General features: G+C 36.0%; 1 protein-coding gene across 1 annotated transcript in view; it reads left to right on the forward strand.

Annotated features, from left to right (window-relative positions):
• Wdr7 (WD repeat domain 7) overlaps positions 1–17,999 on the forward strand; it is a 279,897-nt gene that overhangs the window by 84,055 nt on the left and 177,843 nt on the right. Inside the window, exons 17-18 of the mRNA XM_038330658.2 lie at positions 4,113–4,231; positions 5,971–6,094. Coding sequence (XP_038186586.1) covers positions 4,113–4,231; positions 5,971–6,094 — 243 coding nt within the window. The remainder of the gene's footprint in view (positions 1–4,112; positions 4,232–5,970; positions 6,095–17,999) is intronic.

Below are 17,999 nucleotides of genomic sequence, written 5' to 3' on the forward strand. Positions count from 1 at the left end.
GTAAAACATTAATGACTCCAAAAGTGTAATACCAAGATTTTTTTCTTTTTTGTAAGTAGTTGAGTGTGTTGAACATCAAGTCCTAGTGCACGTCCTTAGCAGGCTCACCAGCTGTGCTGCTGCTTCTTTTGTCTGTTTTTTTTTTTTTTTTGTGAATACTAGTTCATTGAGAAAATATCAAGGCTTAATTCCACTTATTTAACGTTGCAGATAGTGATCAGTTACTACTCAACTGTTACTTGTTTATTCATTTATTTTAGACTTTCTCATCTTTTCATTCTAGTGCATCTGTAGAATTAAGGTGAAATCAAGCAGAATTAACACAGATTTTTCAGAGGCTGTGAGAGGGGACTTGTAGTGAGGGAGGGTTATCCAGGTGGGAGTGCAGCCAGAATGCATTATATACATAAACAAGTTCCTCTAAACACATTTAATACTACTGTTTCTACTGTTGGGGTTCTCCAGAGGAGGCTGCTTAGCATTTTTGGTGGCATGAGGTTCAGCCACAGGGGGAATCCCCCTTTGCATGCTTATGAGCTTTTTGTATGGTGAAGTAAATGTTATCTAGGTCATTTTAACTGAATTTGTAATTAAATGGTAAAGAGAATTTTAAAAACAAAAGTATTCAGTGGAGGATATTAACTATTTGGTGTTCTTTTTAAGATTATGGTAGAAATTTTATATAATATGACATAAAATTAATAAATATCACATAAGAGAGTCATAACTCTATTATAAACAAAACTCAGGTCTATCCTAATTAAAAAAAAAAAAGCAGTACAGTTTTCCACATAGATGTTCCTTGGCTGGGAGATATATGGAGCTTGTTCCCAGACTTCTCTTAGTTCGACCTCCCCAGTGCTTGAGTTACATTCTTGTGAAAATTATAAAAAAGTTGTTGTTTTCCTGCAGCTGTCGCATCATAACAAAAGAACCTCACAGCATGAAAAGCAAACATACCATCCAGCAGACCATGCCTGATCTGCTCAGGAGCACATACCCTTTGCTGCCAGTGCATGACATATGGTAATTTCTTCATAGGAAGGAAGTGCCAAATGATCACCTCTAAATCTTACCATTGACCTCTAGTTGTAGAAGGTGTATGCCATAGGTCCTTTGGCTTTTCATGTGCTAATTTAAGCTGCAACATTTTCCTAGGAGCACAACTTTTTGGGGTTGGAGAGGGGATTGGTTCATCCCTTGTGTAGGAATCACAATGTGCATGATTGTTTTAGTGCATCTAGTTTTAAAGTGAATGAAACTATTAAGAGTCTTCCAAGAAGAGTTCAATATGATGTACTGTGTGTGTTTTCTACAAGTTGATATACTTGAAATTGAGTTCTTATGTAAGTGTAGAGAGTCAAAATGCCATTTAGTATTCTGTTGAGAGTTTTAAAGTTTACACATAATATTAGAGAATAAACTTCTAAAAATATGATCAACAATATGAAGGCCTCAAAGTTTTCCCTGTCATATATTTTCAACACTGATTTCTGTTAATTCTTAATGTAGTTTTTCTTGTTTTGTGGCTACATTTTTACAAGATTTTTCTTTGTTGTGGGCTTATAGTAAAAAAGATCTTGGCTTTGAAAGTTGAACTACATTGAGATCACCGTTCAAAGAGGTGCTCTGTCTCTGTAGAGCTTTCTAATGAGCGTTCCTTTCCAATTAAAACATCATTTTTAGTTGTATGTTCACTATATTTTGCTAACTTTGTTTTCATTCTTCACTAATACTAAACTTTTTTTCAGAAACTGCTGAACCTCAATTCTTTCCTCTTTATTTCTCCTATTTTTCTCTGCAAGTTGCTACACCTGTCGTTTCTGCTCGGTCTGATGCTGATCACTCTGGCTCTGACTCTGCTTCTACCGCTTTACATACCTGTTTCTTAGTAAATGAAGGTATTCTCTCTCACTTTGTATCAACTTCCTTTCTGCCTCTGCTTTGGCCTGATAGACTTGTTCTTTTTTTTTTTAAATCTGATTTATACCTCCATATGCTTTATTTTATATGAGTCCTGGGGTTCCCATTTTGTAGCTTTATTTGCTGAACCCAGTGCCAGGTGCCAAATGTAGAGAATAAGATGTTCCTCCTTCCTAGAGTGAACCATGTCTGCCATCACCTAAATAGCTACAGGAGAGCAGGGATGCTAAGCTTGTTTATGAAGTTTTGGTTAAGAAATGGGTTGCTTGTCAGAATGTTTTTGCCATTTGATTTGTGGCATTAACGATAATAAACTTATTTTACACGTACAGTTAGTGTTTGAGAGACACAATGTGCTGTCTTTACACAACCATATACACTAGCAAAAGATGAGTAAGTCTGTTAATTGACATTCTCATCTGAAAAGTCTGCCAATAAGAGTTCACCTATTCATGTACTGTTTCTGCTCCAGGCAGAGGCACAGACTTTGAGTTCAGTTGGGCTAACATAGCCTTCTTGTTGTGTAGTTACACAAACGGAATATAATTTTGGAGCTTTGAAATTGAGAATGGAATATGCAAACATTTGCTGTTTCAAACTCTCTTAGCATCGTTAAACCTGAAAAGTAATGGGACTCGTGAGCTCTACGTTATATCCCCTTTCTCTAGTATGGTCTCGACCTTTACTAGTTTGTGTAAAATAAAAAGGAGGAACTTTACAAAATTAAAAGTAACACTGAAAATGATTCCGACTCTCCACCAAAGCTAATATTGCAAGGCCATTAAGACAAAGGGATGTCGATTGTGTGTGTAGCACAGAGCCCCTGTTACAAGTAGTGCTCCCCAGGGAAGAAAGAATGGAACTCTAAATGACAATATCATTATTCTTTTGGTTTCCCTGTCAGAGGACTATGCTAAAGTTTGAAGGTGAAGGCTGGACTGGAATAATTAGAATAATATTTGTTGAGCCATTTAAAAAAACATTCATTAATTTAAAATATTCTGTAGGGCTTTTGTAAGAATTATCATGTGCTAAAGTTGACTCATAAATAGTTCATTAAGACATATATGTGAAACATGAAAACATTAAGAAATTAAACATTAGTGATATATGCATTTTTACTTGCGTTATAAATTTCAATATTAAATGCATGTTTATCATCTGAATTAATGTAATTACATATTTGTTACCAGTTGATAAGAATTTCTTTACTGAATGGATGAATCTTTAAGTAGGTGACTCCTCTCTCTTTTTAACAATTTCAGAGATCACTTAATATTTTATCATAGAGTTTCATTATTAACTTAGAAGAATACAGTTTTAGTTCTTTCAAAGCACAAAACTGTTAAATTTCTGTGCTTACAGATAACATATGTATACGTGTATAGTGGTATGTAACATGTGTCTTTACCAAATAATTAGATTTCATATCAAGAATCAGAAATTTGAAAAAAATTATTTTCTTTGAGTTGGAATCAGTAATATTTAAGACTGTAAATTTTGAATTGTCAAGTTTTTGTGTGGAATGTTTTCATTCACTTTTCCATTAAAAATTAACTTTATGAAATTTTAGCTTTGTGACTAAGTTTCTGATTCATTAGCAAGAGAGGGGTTCAGTAACTATCTTAATTAAAGGCCCTAACAAGGGAGGGCTCCCCTTTTGGCTGTTATGTTGACAGCTCACAGATGCCAATGCCTCAAGTGACTGGACCTATGATGAATATCTGAGAATGCCCTTTGCATGGCAACAAGTTCATATGTCTAGATGTATCTACATGTGTTTATTTCTATGCTTTCCTATCTTCTAATATGTTTATTTTAGAAAATATTTCTAGAAATATGTTTTCTATGAAAATTTGGCAAAACTTTATGTGGAAAATTGTTCTTATTGGTTTTTTTTTTTTTTTTTTTTTTTGGTCACACATCTGCCTTTATTGTAAATAGCAGTTGGGACACTTGTATCAGTGGTTTTTAAACCTACACAGTTCTTATAGGTCACAAAATACATGATTTAGGGGTGAAATACATTTTATGATGTTTTGATACATAATAATATTAAACTAAAATGATTTATAACATTTTATAGACTTTCCCTATTTGTTTTTGATAAGTATTCATTAATAAAAGCTTTGTATTTACTGGAGAACACCAAGATGTCTAAAGTCTTGCTGTATGTCACATTTTGATAGGCTGGAGCCAGTTAGCTGCCATGCACTGCGTTATGCTGCCAGACCTGCTGGGGCTGGATAAATTCCGGCCTCCTCTTCTGGAGATGCTGGCTCGAAGGTGGCAAGATCGATGCCTGGAGGTAATGTTGAAGTTATAAGGAAAACAAAAATACTTCAGTAAACAAAAGCAATGCTCATCTCATTTGTCCTGTCACTTACTCGTTCCATTGTGGAAAATATGGGTTCTAGAGCTCCATGTTTTTCCTCCTTTGTTCCTATAGTAAACAGAAAACTTTCTAGCTTGCTTATTTATTTACTCTTAAAATTTATTGAGTGTTTCATTAAAAGTTCCATATACCTTTTAGAATTATGTCTTTAGTATTGATTTCCATAGAAAAATGCACCCACATGACAGAGACATGTAACTATATGCAGTATAATAATCCCTTCCATTAAATTCCAAGTGAGTAGTCAGAGACCAAAGGAAAGTCCTGTGTTCTGGTAAAGCAAGACAGTTTTGGAATTTAAAAAGAGCTGGGTTAAATGTTAGTGAAACAATTACTAACTTTTTGACCCTGGATACATTGCTTAGTCTATTTGGAGAGCATTTTAAAGTAAAGACAATAATGTAATTCTTATGAGAACATACATGTTGCTAAGCAGTTTTGCTACATGAACATCATAGATTGTACATATGTATACTCAATAAATTACTGTGATGTCACTGAGAAATGATTTAGTAGAACCACTGTATTTCTGGCCTTTTGTTGGCTGAAGCATCATAATACTTTAAGATAATTGCTTGGTCTGGTCTCTGTTGACTCAACTTCAAATAGAACTGAAGTATAGTAAAGTTTTCATTGAATAATTTTTTAGTTTCCTTTAAAAGACAGTATATTTATAAAGAATGTTTTACTTAAACTCTTCTTTAGATGAGGCTGAATTTTTCCTTAACCTATAAATAGTTAATAAGTTGAATAAATTGATTAGTACTTTGCTTAAAAATAGACTAGCTTTTTTGGGTTTATGTCTTTGGTATTTCTGATAAAAATCCTGAAATTAAAATGCAAAATAAAAAGGTTGCATAGCCAATTGAGAGAAAAATTGATATGATTTTGAAAAATGACTCCCTCTATATAACCTGAAAGAGGTTTACACAGGAATCTATTTACCCATTTTGTTTGTGTCTACGTATATGTGAATCATGTGGATTTATACCTATTAGATTATATAAAAGATCAATGTTTGAGGCAATGTTGATATGATAAAGTAGATAACAAATATTAAAAAGGCTTGGTGAAATGTAAATTTCAAATCAAGAAATAATATTTTGAAGACCTCTGTCATCTCTCTGGCCTGTTGACTCAAACATTGACAAACATTGTCCCATGAATAGCTTTAATGTATTTGGCTGCCTCCATCCCCTTCCCTTAGCTCCAACCAAAATTGTCATATTTAAAGAATTTACTAGATAAGGTGAAGTTTCTTTTGGGTATTGGGAAAAACAATTTACTGCTCCTAACATTGATTTTTCTTTAACAATAATAGTTACTTGGAAAGTTAATAATTAAAGATGCTGTTTTACAGTATAAGAACCCTTTAGAAAATCAAATTTCAAACATAAAGTTGATTAAATATCTTTCCATTAGTTTAAAAATATTTTTGGATGAAAGCATCTTGGATCATGTGTAAAATGCTATCATTTAATTTCATCGTTCCGAGCTACTCAGTTTCTTATTTGATTTGTAGGTTTTTTTCTCATGTAAATAAATATGCTTTCTGTGTTTTCTGATTTTATATCACTATAAATTTTCTGGTTTGTGACCTTCACTTCACCAACCGACAGGCTTTTTCTCATTTGTTTCTGTGATTCTCTTAGGTGAGAGAGGCTGCGCAGGCCCTGCTTCTAGCAGAGCTGAGAAGAATCGAGCAGGCAGGACGAAAGGAAGCGATTGATACCTGGGCTCCGTATTTACCCCAGTATATGGACCACGTCATATCACGTAAGAGTTTTCATGCTTTTCTGGAAAACTTGGGAGGAGTCTGAGTACCAGTCTCAGAGTGTTCATGCTTTCTGACGGGAACAGAAGTGAGAGGAAGGGTTGCTTGAACCCCGGTCTTTCTGATTTGAGTCTTGCTGATTTAGAGTATGACAGTTTAAAGGAGCAAGATACAGCAAATATCAAAACATCCACTAAAGACCTGACTGTTTGTGATGCCAGTCCCCAATGACAAAAGCAATCCCTACCCTATTTAACCCTCTTTCCTCTGCATGTTGTTTTGTTGACCTTGTGGTTTCCACTTGGTCCATATTGATCTTGTGTTATGAAGTGCAGAGACTTTTTAAGTTAACATTACTTGGATATTTGAAAACCAGAGATGGAGTAAAGTTACACCTGTGTACAGTGGGAAAAGAGAAAATTTGCAAGAATCGTGGCTGGTGAGTCTTTCAAATAACTTTGAACTGAACAAATTGGGAAAATTATTGCCTTTTTGGGAACTGTTGAAAATACAGCATTTTTACTCATGCTTTTAGGTTAAATTCATTGGGAAAAGGTTGTATTTGTTGGCATAATTTTTTCTCTCTGGTAAAAATGTTTGTCTTCATTTTACTAAAGTATTTGATTTTCTAAAAATGTTAATAATTAAAATTTTATTTTGATTTATGTTAGTTACAAGCTACCCTTCAGTATTTAACATAAAGTCTTAGTTAAACTTTAAAAAACGTTTTACTATGAAATTAGGCCTGGAGTTTATACACAGTCTTCCCCACTGTCAGTTGTTGGTGTACTTATGTGCTTACCCGCGTCATGCCCACCCCACGTGTTATTCTAGCGGCACATGCACTGTTGAAGAGGCTAGGTGAAAGGAATTCTTAAATGTTGTTAACTGTTAGAGCTGACTTCCTTACCAGATCAGCCCGTGTTGACCTGTGATGTTTAATTAGGCATGTGACCTGGAGGACTCCTCTAGTGTTTATTGGCCTCATTCTTTTCAGTTAAAAATCAAGATGATAGAGGCTTTATAGAGTTGTAATGGGTATGGAGTGAGCTGACCCTTGTTGAGATTGGTACCTAGCTCACAGTGAGCACTATTGATTTGTTGAGTAAATAAACACTTGGGGCAAGTGTGGTCACGTTCACATGACTAACGCATGGGGGGCATAACACTTCTAATTAAAACTCATCTGAGGACCTAGATATTTACTGAGTGAATGTAAAACATTTTACACAAAGTAGATTAAGTAAAAACAACGACATCAACAATAGCAACAATGAAAACAAACAACAACAGAAACAACCCCCCAAATCTAGGAACTCAGCCTAATTTCAGAATTTCTTTTCTGCCTCCTGTCTGCTGTGGTGTGAGTGGCTCAGCTCCACCATGCCTCCTTGCTATGTCTGATTGGCATTCCTGAAGCCATCAGCTAATAAACTTTCCTTCCTTAAGAAAAAATAATTTAGGACCTCTAACATACATTTACTTTTTAAAGATAGTAGGCTTAAAATTCTTTTGGCAATTTTTATATAAAAAAATTTAGGCCTGGGGACTGTAGTTTAATGGTAGAGTGCTTGCCTAACAAAAGGATGAAATAAAAAATTTAAAAGTAAGTTTCCAGAATATACAAGCAAGAAAGAAAGAAAGGAGAGAAGGAAGGAGGGAAGGAAGAAAAGAAAGGAAAAAAGAAAAGCAAAAAAAAAAAAAAAAAAACCACACCCTACCTTTGGACTGTGTGAGTAAATCATCTAAGTAATCTCAGACATGTTCCCTGTTACTGATGTGAGCCTGACTTTAGAAAGTAGATTCTGATGGTTCACTGTGACATAAAACCTTGCTGAATAAAACGTCCTCAAGGGTCTGGGAAGATGCCTTGTCGGTAAAGCGTTTTCCATACAAGCACGAGGACCAGGTGTACCATTGTAATCCTTTCCCTGGAAAAGCAGGGAATGGGGCATCCTTGTTGCACCAAATAAAACGGTGAGCTCCATATTTAGTGAGAAAGCTTGTCAGAAAGATAATGTTAAGATCTATTAAGGAAGATACTTCTTGTTGTTCTCTGCCCTCAACATAGGGGCACACACACATTTATATATGCAATTTAAATAATTTATAAATAAATAAACATATAAAGTAATTTTTAATTTTGTATATATATTCACACACATAATTAATTTTTAAAATAATCTTCACAATTGAGGACAAACTATGAGTGAGGTACTCAAGAGTAGGCTGAAGGTCATTCTACACAATAGCAAGTCACTGTAGATTCTTTTAAGAGGAAAATTGCATGCTAAAAAATATAAAAGCAATCAGAAATGTTTTCAAGACACCTTTATTTAGCTGCCACAAAAAGGGAAATGGAAACCAGATATAAATGTGGGCAAGTCGAAGGAAAGAAGTTTCCAAGGCCCGATAAGTGATTGCATTTAAAGAGCTAAGAAAAGAACCATAAGGGATCTGTGAAGCAAGAAAACTAACTCGAAGATGCAAAATATTGCCAACCCACGACCTTCTTTCTTATTGTATAGCTGACCCCGTGAAACGTTTGTAATACATGCTCATTCTACAGAATACAGGTCTTCTAGAACATATTTCTACAGGAAATTACAGGCTCTGGTCTTGAGGGGGAGACTCAGATGGAGAAAGGTGGACAGTGATATATAGGGAGTCATACACGACGGCGGCTGCCGTTTCTACCAGTCCATTGCCAGTCTACAGATCCCTCCTGACTCTTTAAGCCCTGTAGCCAGGCAATTGCTGGTGTTTTAAAATCAGACTGTTAATGAAGCTGAAGAAGATGTTACCTATTATCAACTCTTTCATCTGAAATTTAAATGCTTAATTTTGAGTTACAATTTTAGAATTTGTGTTTACCTCAAGAATTACAATAAATCATGAGGTGGTGGTGGTGCACGCCTTTAACCCCAGCACTCGAGAGGCAGAGGCAGGCGGATCTCTGTGAGTTCGAGACCAGCCTGGTCTACAAGAGCTAGTTCCAGGACAGGCTCCAAAGCTACAGAGAAACCCTGTCTCGAAAAACCAAAAATAACAACAACAACAAGAGTTACAATAAATCACTGCTTAAACAAACACTTTGATTCATATGGTTAAAGTAGTAGACTGATATTTAGTTCTACCAATAATCCACATAGGATAAATTAAAATAAACTGTGATGAAAAGTAAAAAAAGAACAAAAAAATGTTAAAATTAGTACTGAGTTGTACTATTGACAGTTTGGAAACAGAGATACCATTATTTATTATATCTATTTTATTTTGCTCCTAGAAAGAAGAGAATGGCTTAGCTACAAATTAAAGGCATAATATAGCCACTAATTATTCCCCAAAGCAGTGGTAGAAATGCATATGTGTGAGGTATCTGTTAGTGGGTCCAGAGAGGATAATGTAAACAAAGAGTAACAATTGTTAGGAAACTTTCTCTATATCAGATTTTTGCTAAGTACTTGCAAAGCAAAGTTGATTTTTTTTTTCTCTCTGTGAAATAGTCCTAGCTGTCAAGGAACTCACTCTGTATACCAGGCTGGCCTTGAACTCAAAGATCCACCTGCCTCTGCTTCCTGAGTGCTGGGATTAAAGACCACTGAGCCATCCCTCCAGCTCAGGTCTTGTGCCTTTAATTTAACCAGTTTAAGAACCTGGTAGATACTGTTGTTGTCACACCAACAGTACAAACATTTTGTTTTCTTTCACATGAGGTAATAGGCTAAGGGTCTGAAAATTTGTCTTTGTTCCTTCAAGCACTTACGTGACTGCTAGACTGCAAAACTCACCTTTCTTACCCTCTGTTTATTCTACCTGGCTTACTCCAGCATCCTGAGATCTTAGCTGAGGGTAGAGAAGTAAGAATAGACTAGTCAGTTGGCTTGCCTGCTACTACTGTAAAATGATGTCTGTCCCAGACATGTGGAACTGTAGCACAAAATGAAGCAGAAAAATAACTGTTAGAAAAGTACTCTCTGGTATTTTTTATTATTGTTTAATTGTTTAAATTTTATTATTGTTTAATAAATTGCTCCTAATTAAGTTTAAATTTTTTCCTGTTTTGTAATTAAATCCTTTTTACTTAAGTATACTATTTTTGAGTACCTCAAAAAATATGTGAATGCTGGATTACCTAAAATTTGAATTTTATCCTCTATTGTGATTGTGTGTGTGTGTGTGTGTGTGTGTGTGCAAGAATAAATAGACATACATTCTACTAAATGTAACTGAAACACCACACATTATCAACTTTTGATTCAATATGCTAATCAGTTCTGGAACTGTATTGCTGAGTGTCGAATTAGTTTTACTTTCTTTTATTGAGAGATTTCTGTTTTAATAAAAGGGAATCAAGCCAAAGGAATAGGGATTCTGGACGTATTAAAGGAGAAGAAAGCGTTTAACAAATGAGGAATGACCACATAGGGTTGGAGAACAGATTTTCTGTGCTAGGAGATCAAAGGTTACGGAGCCAGCTGGTGGACAGCCCACACCTGCTGTCCACCTGCTTGCAGTGAAGCCTCCTCCACCACTGCCGCCAGTGTTTGTGGAGGTGACCCCCACTGCGAGTTTAAAGGGTTTGGGACAAACAGAACCTATTCCTGGCATGAGCATCTTAGTCACTGAAATCGAGAACATGTCCAACAGTCTATCTGGAATGTACACCATGCACCAGTATTTGTCTTATAATTTAACCATTCTATGTATTTAAAGATATGTAATAATTACACAAGTGATATTGGAAATGCCTAAGTTATGCCTGGTTTTTGTAGAAGAGTGCCTTTATTATTTTTCTGAAGTCCAAAAAATGTTCTTCTTGGAGAGCTCTTGGACTGTAATAACGTTTTATCTTTGAGATCCAGGTAGGTAGCTGGCAGCTTCAGCTAAGTTCACTGTCAGGAAGGGATTGGACTGAGAATAAAAACCGTACCAACTGGCTGTGTTGATAATACTCTCTGTGTTTTATATAGGTATGGTGTATAATAGACCACTAAAAAGCTCCTTACGGGTTTGTGTGACTAGAAAGGAAATGATGGGCCAGGCTTGGTGCTCTTGCTGGGGTTCCTGAGGGCAGTGGTAGTGCTTCTGCCGAGCACCCGTTACAGTAGAGGACACAAGGAGTCGTCACAGACTCTTGTCTATCCCAGCTCTGTCTGTACTTTTCCTTTCCCTATCCTGCTTCCCCAGCACTCATTTAAATTTCTGTTTCTCGGGGGTCCTGGTAGTAGACTAGCAGTCACTGGGGAAGAAAAAGCATCAGCAGTCTGCCTTAACCAATAGCCACACATTTTCATAATACCGCAAAGTCCTCAGCTCTTGAATGGCATGAGACTTTTGTTGCAGGTGATATAGTTTTGTCTTTAACCAATCAGAATCATTGTTTCATCCTTTGTAAATATCAGAAAAATATGTAAAGTTTTGCTTCTGACTTTTTGGTAGGAAATTTAAGGATAGTTACACTGTTTCCCATCCTAATACTAAATACAACATACATCCTGCAACGCTGACATATGGGAATATTGTACACCTTTTTTGAGTCATCATTGGTTTGCTGCGTATCACTTTTATGTTCCAGTGCATCCTTATAGAATTCTAATAATTTTACTAGAAAGGGATTAATTTTATTTTTTGAATCTTTTAAATTGTGGTGTAGATAAAGATAAATGTTGTCTGAGATTTATTTTGAATTAAAGATGTTTATCAGAACCTACGTTTACATATTTCTTACTTGTGACATTCTACATGTAGCATTTTGATAATTGACTTTTTTATGAGGTCAAGCACCTGCTGTTTATGAAATATGCCCACATTTGCCCTCCATTCCAGTCGCTGACTTCTCTGAAGTAAATGCTGATGGGTCCTGATTTCTTCTGGCCTGTAATACAGTTTGACCTTAAGGGGCATTAGGTCACAGGCGTAATTATTTCTCATACATTGTATTCTGCTTCCTCACAGTGCTCATCTCTTCCAGCTTCAAAAACATTAGACACATAAAATTCACTATCATATAAATGAAAAATCTCTCCTAATGTGTAGCTGCTGTGATTTTATACACTTCTGGACAACTTACTATTAATTTGTAAGGTTGTCTTCTCTGGTATTGATAGAAAAATGTGTAACATATTGTGTTTAATAATATTGATATTATCAGAAAGCTCAATCCTTTGTTCTTTTCGAGCCCCTGCTTTTCTAACTTCCTTTTTGTTAGATTGCCTGGATCAGGCTCCTCTTTTACTCAGCCATGCAAACAATAGGATCTCTTTGTTCAACAAAAGACACTGTTAGAAAATGTTTTGGGTTTGACTTCCAAAAAACCATACTTTAATACCTCCTCTTAACCTGGAATTAAGTCTCATTTCTGGTAATTATAAAGTAGAGTCACTCTGGGCGCAAATGTGGATGATACAACAATAGGCTTGAAGCTAAGAGGGTGATGCATGTGCCACATGTATAGAAAGTGTAGCTGGTGAGCTATCCTTGATGTTAGTGTGTTCTCCATTGGGAAGATAATGCCAGGATTTGTGGTGGGAAGAAGGCGGGAGAGACTAGAAAGGGGTTTGACACACATGATTTAATTGAATCTGGCTCCAGCTCTCAAAGGCCTTCCTCTCCTTCCCTTTCTCCTTTCGATTTTCCCTCTTTCCTTTACATTTTTCTTCCTTGTTTGGAAATTTCAGAGATAATCAGGTTAGGGGAATGATTTTTCTGGATACTGAAAAATTCTCAAAATTACTGAATAGATGCTAGGATATTTTTATAAATCTATTTTGATTGAAATAGTTTAAAAAACATTTACTCTATGAAGAGGCTGTCATTTCAGACCATGTTGTGGAGTGACTACTGCCTACTTGTCACGGGCAACCTCTTGATGAAGACATCCTAGGTTATTGTGCCTCTTGCATTTCATGTTTTATTTCTTAAAACTTTCCCATCTCTGTCTTGTTGTTGTTTAGTAAATGTGTTGAATTTTTATTTCCATTGAGCTGTTTCATTTCATTCCTAATAGACTCTTTTCTTGTTTCTGATTGGCATCTGCACTACTGTGGAAATTAGGAAGCCCGGCCATCTAGCTTATTCTAGTTCAGTATCCGGTAAGGGTGAGCTGGCCAAGAATGAAAGCTGTCAGATGGCAAGCCACCTGACAGGGCTTTAGAGTAAGTGCCTTGTGGGGCTCTCACTCTGTGCCTGCTGGGGTCACCTTTTTTGTTGTTATTATTGTCATTTTTTGCTTGTTTTGTGGCATTCTGGGCACCTTTTTTTTAAAGCAATAATATACTAGTTAAAATTGGTGAAATAAAGGGAAAATTATTTGGTTAAATACCTCTTATAATTTCTGTTTTATAAATCATTTGGGATTAAAGGGCATGGTTCTTTTAGGATCATCTGAAGAAACTGTAGTCATCTTATACTGAATTCCATATGTATGAGCCCCTCTTATGTACTGGGAGGCAGAAATCTTTTATGTTCAGATAAACTATATCTATTCAAAGTATACTATATTGCATTTGCTAACAATGTTTCATTGAGAATTGGATATTTGTTCTTCATTTTTTTTCTAGAATGTCATAGGAGTTGAGCTTAATTTTAAACACCCTAGACTGATCTTGTATTTAGCAACAATAAATGATTTTGCTTATCTTTGTTTGGCCACCAACCCAATGGAATTTCTACTTAAAGAGCTATAGCTTTCTAAAAGAATATCCCATTGATTTGAAATGATTTTTTGAGGCATTATTTAATATTCTTGTGATTTTCCTTTTTATGTATTCAATAGTCTTGGGAGCTACAGTAGTAAAATGGCCAGTTAAAAATGAAAGCATTTTTTTTTGTGTAGGTTGGTTATCCAGACTTAGTTTTAGCAATAAAAGGGAAACTGAATTCAGTGATGTGGTCGGAGAACTCGGCAGCGTTAGTTGTGAGTGCACGCTTCTGAGGATCAACACTGTCCACTCTGCCGTCAAGAGTCTAGGCTGTGTTTTGATCCCTGTAGAGCAGGGAGGGGGTCTGGTACCTGCCCGTGTGGGCTTCCCAGCATCACCTGCTCCTTGTAGAGCAGCGAGGGGTGCAGCACCTGCTCAGTCATGCAGGTTTCCTAGCGTCACCTGTTCCCCGTAGAGCAGAGAGGGGTGCGGCACCAGCTAGTGTGGGCCTCCTTGCATTTCTCTATCTCATTCCATTTGGGCCTTTTCTGTAGAGCTATATAACTCGAAGGGCTTACAATAAATTTGGTAATTTTCTCCTTTTTCTTTTTCACAAGTCTGTCACATGTCTGCCACTGTCTCTGTTTCTTCAATGCAATGCAACCAAATTTCTTCCAGATCTGCAGTCTATATTCAGATACCTGGGAGGAGTACCTGACTTTCTGTGAGATACGTGTGCATTTCTCCTGCTGGCTGTAAGCATGGAAGCACTTACGCCTGCGGAGGCTATTTTTTTTTCTCTCTCTCTTTTTTTTTCCCAACCCTAGAATGGCTCCCTTAAGTAAAATATATAATTCCTTGTTCCCATATCCACCCTTCCTATATCCCGACCATCCTATTCCCCCAAGCTCTTCCCATCCTCCACTTCACCCTTTTCTCGCCCCATCCCCCCTCCCCCATCCCACCCCACCCCTATGTTCCCATTTTTTGTCCGGCAATCTTGTCTACTTCCAGTATCCAGGAGGATAACTATATGTTTTTCTTTGGGTTCACCTTCTTATATAGCTTCTCTAGGATTTTTACGAATTATAGGCTCGATGTCCTTTATTTATGGCTAGAACCAATTATGAGTGAGTACATCCCATGTTCATCTTTTTGGGCCTCGAGGGAAATAGAAAACACCATCCTGCGGAGGCTATTTTATAAAAGAGAACCACTCACTCAACCTTTGATACATTCTATTTTTTTAAGTGATATTTAAATGGAAATGCCTGGTAATATCTTCAGCTGAGATTCTAGTAGCCTTTATGATAATAAATGAGCTAATATCACTCACTACAAAGAAGATGGTATTGATTTGTCTTATCATTTTCTTGCTCATTTGCAGAAGACAAAATTTATAATGCTGATGGAAATAGTAAAGACTTTCCTGTGGACACTGGGACATGTTTTTCTAATAAAGAAAGTATAGATTTTGAAGGAGAATGGTCCCTTTAGGTTCATATATCTGAATATTTGGTCCCCAGTTGGTGGAACTGTTTTCGGAAGTATTAGGAGGTGTGACCTTATGGAAGGAGGTGTGTCCCAGGGAGTGGGCTGTGAGCTTTCGAAAGTCAACACCATTTTCAGTAAGTTCTTTCCGTCTGCCTCCTACTTGTGAAGATGGCTGTCAGCTACTTCTCAGCATCATGCCTGCTTCCATGTTTTCTGCCATGATTATTATAATAGCTAATGGCAGCTTTTGTTCTAGTATTAAAGTGGGATTAAAGTTCTCCAACTGCTCTAAATGTCTTTTCCTAATACCTTTCTATCCTTCTTCCCCTGCTTTTTTAATACAGTATTCTGTCCTTTATTATTCTCTAGAGATGTTGCTCTATTGACTTGGTGCATTTACTTTATTTATTAAACATGTTTTGATATGAATATGTATTAAAGTTTCATTGTACATGACATTTGCAGACACTGTTAATATTTTTAGCACTTCTAGCACACAAATGTAATGAAAAAAATTTCTCTTTGTTTGAACACCCGAATTGACCCCAGCGAGATTGAGATTGATCTGGTTTCTTTCAGCCTGTTAAATGCCAATCCAGTCATCTGTAACAGTACTTAGGATTTTTGTAATTTTCTTGTACATGTTTTCTGTTTCTTTTATAAAACTTACCCCTCAAAGATTTTGTTTGCTTGATTGAGAGATGAAAACAATCACAATCACAATCACCTCGTGTTATTGTTTGTTTTAACAACTTGTCTCACAGTCGATGTCAAGTCTGTCGTCACGGTTCTCTTCTATAATCCTGTGGAGGGACCTTATAGTTTGCTGGAAAAGATGGTTGAGACTTTGACTTAGTTGTTTGGGTGATGGTTAAGTCAGTTCATTTGGATCATTTTCTCTTTTTCTAAGATTTGTTAATAGAAAAGTTTTTTTTCTCTTCCCCCCACCCCCGTATGAAGTTGATTTGTATGCCTTTCTAAGAAGCACATTGCTTGGACTTTGGTTATTCTTTTGCCTGTTAAGTATTTAAAGTAAGCATAATAGACTTTGTTTTTGATTAAGTTTATTGTTGAAGAATTCTCTTTTCTATTTACTTTAAATTCAATTGTTTCTGTGTGTGTGTGTGTGTGTGTGTGTGTGGTTGTGTGTGTATGGTTATGTACATGAATTCAGGTGCCTGGAGAGTCCAGAAGAAGGTATTGCATTCCCTGGAGCTGGAGTTTCAGACAATTGCAGGCAACCGGATGTGGGTTCTAGGAATCAAACTTGACAGCCAAACAGTGTCAGCATTTATTGTCATTTGTTCTCTTGATCTTGACCATTTTCTCACTGGGGTAATAGGAAATATTAGATTTGTCTTATTTATATTTCCCTAATTGCTCAATATCATGAAAACTTCCTGAGATATTTCTTGGCCATTTTTATATCAAGTGGACCTCAAAATATCTATACACTATTCTTCCCAAACACCAGAGAATATACATTCTTCTCAGATGGCTCTGAAAGCTTCTCTGGGAAAGAAAAGAAAGCTTAACAAATTCAGAAAAACTGAAATAGATCCATGAAGCCCATCTAATTACAGTGCAGTAAACTTGAAATCAATAGCAAATCTGTTTCTAGTAATTACATAAACTCATGGAGATAAGACAACATCATAACGGAACAATGAAATGGTAAGAAAAATCAAAGAAATTCTTGGAATGAGATGAAAATGGAAACACAATGCAGCCAAGCCAGTGGAAGACATTATAGGAGGTCCTAAGGGAAATTTACAGCTCCAAGATCATGCTTTAAAAAGTCAGGAAGAAAACAAATAAATGACTTAATAAATAATTCAGGAATTTGGAAAAGAAAGAATAAACCAAACCTAAATCTAGTAGATGGCAAGAAGTAAAAATCAGGCTGCAGATGGTGAGATGGAAACAAAATACCTAAGAATCATCTATTCTAAGAGCCGGTTCTTTGAGAAGACAAACGAAATACCTAAGAATCATCTATTCTAAGAGCCGGTTCTTTGAGAAGATAAACAAGACCCTTGGTTTAACTAACCAAAAGCAAAAAAGATGGCTCAAACTGGCAGAATCAGAATGAACAGGTAAGCATTACAAACATCAAAGAAATTCAGAATATTATAAAGTATTATTACCAGACAGTGGTAACACATGCCTTTAATCCCAGCACTCTGGAGGCAGAGGCAGATGGATCTCTGAGTTTGAGGCCAGCCTTATCTACTCTACAGAGTGCATTCCTGCCAGGGCTGTTATACAGAGAAACCCTGTCTTGATAAACCAAACCAAAACAAAACAAAAAAGGACAAATTTTTAGATTCATCCAAACCATGGAATTTAAACCAAGGAAAGAATGACAGCCTTAACAGACCCATAGGAATTGTAGAGATCAAGCAATAATAAGCAGTTTTCCAGCTAAAATAAAACAAAACAATAATAGCAAGAAATGAAACAGTAATAAGCAGCCTTCCAACTAAAATAAAACATCAAGAGATCAAACAAGTAATAAGCAACTAAAAAAACAAAAAAACAAAAAAAAATCCAGAAGAGAGCCCAGGGAAAAATGGATTCACAGTAGAACTCTACCAGACTTTTAAAGAAGACCCACAGATCTATCTAAGATAGAAACTTAAATGTAATAGAAATATAAAATTTCTTTTTTCACAAAAAAGAAATTCTTTTCTACAAAGTCATTATTAGTCTAATACTAAAGCCAGGTAAAGACACTAACATCAAAAAAGAAAACTACAGGTCCATATCC

The sequence above is a fragment of the Arvicola amphibius genome, chromosome 5 (assembly GCF_903992535.2).
Source record: "Arvicola amphibius chromosome 5, mArvAmp1.2, whole genome shotgun sequence".
In the NCBI taxonomy this organism is placed as follows: Eukaryota; Metazoa; Chordata; class Mammalia; order Rodentia; family Cricetidae; genus Arvicola; species Arvicola amphibius.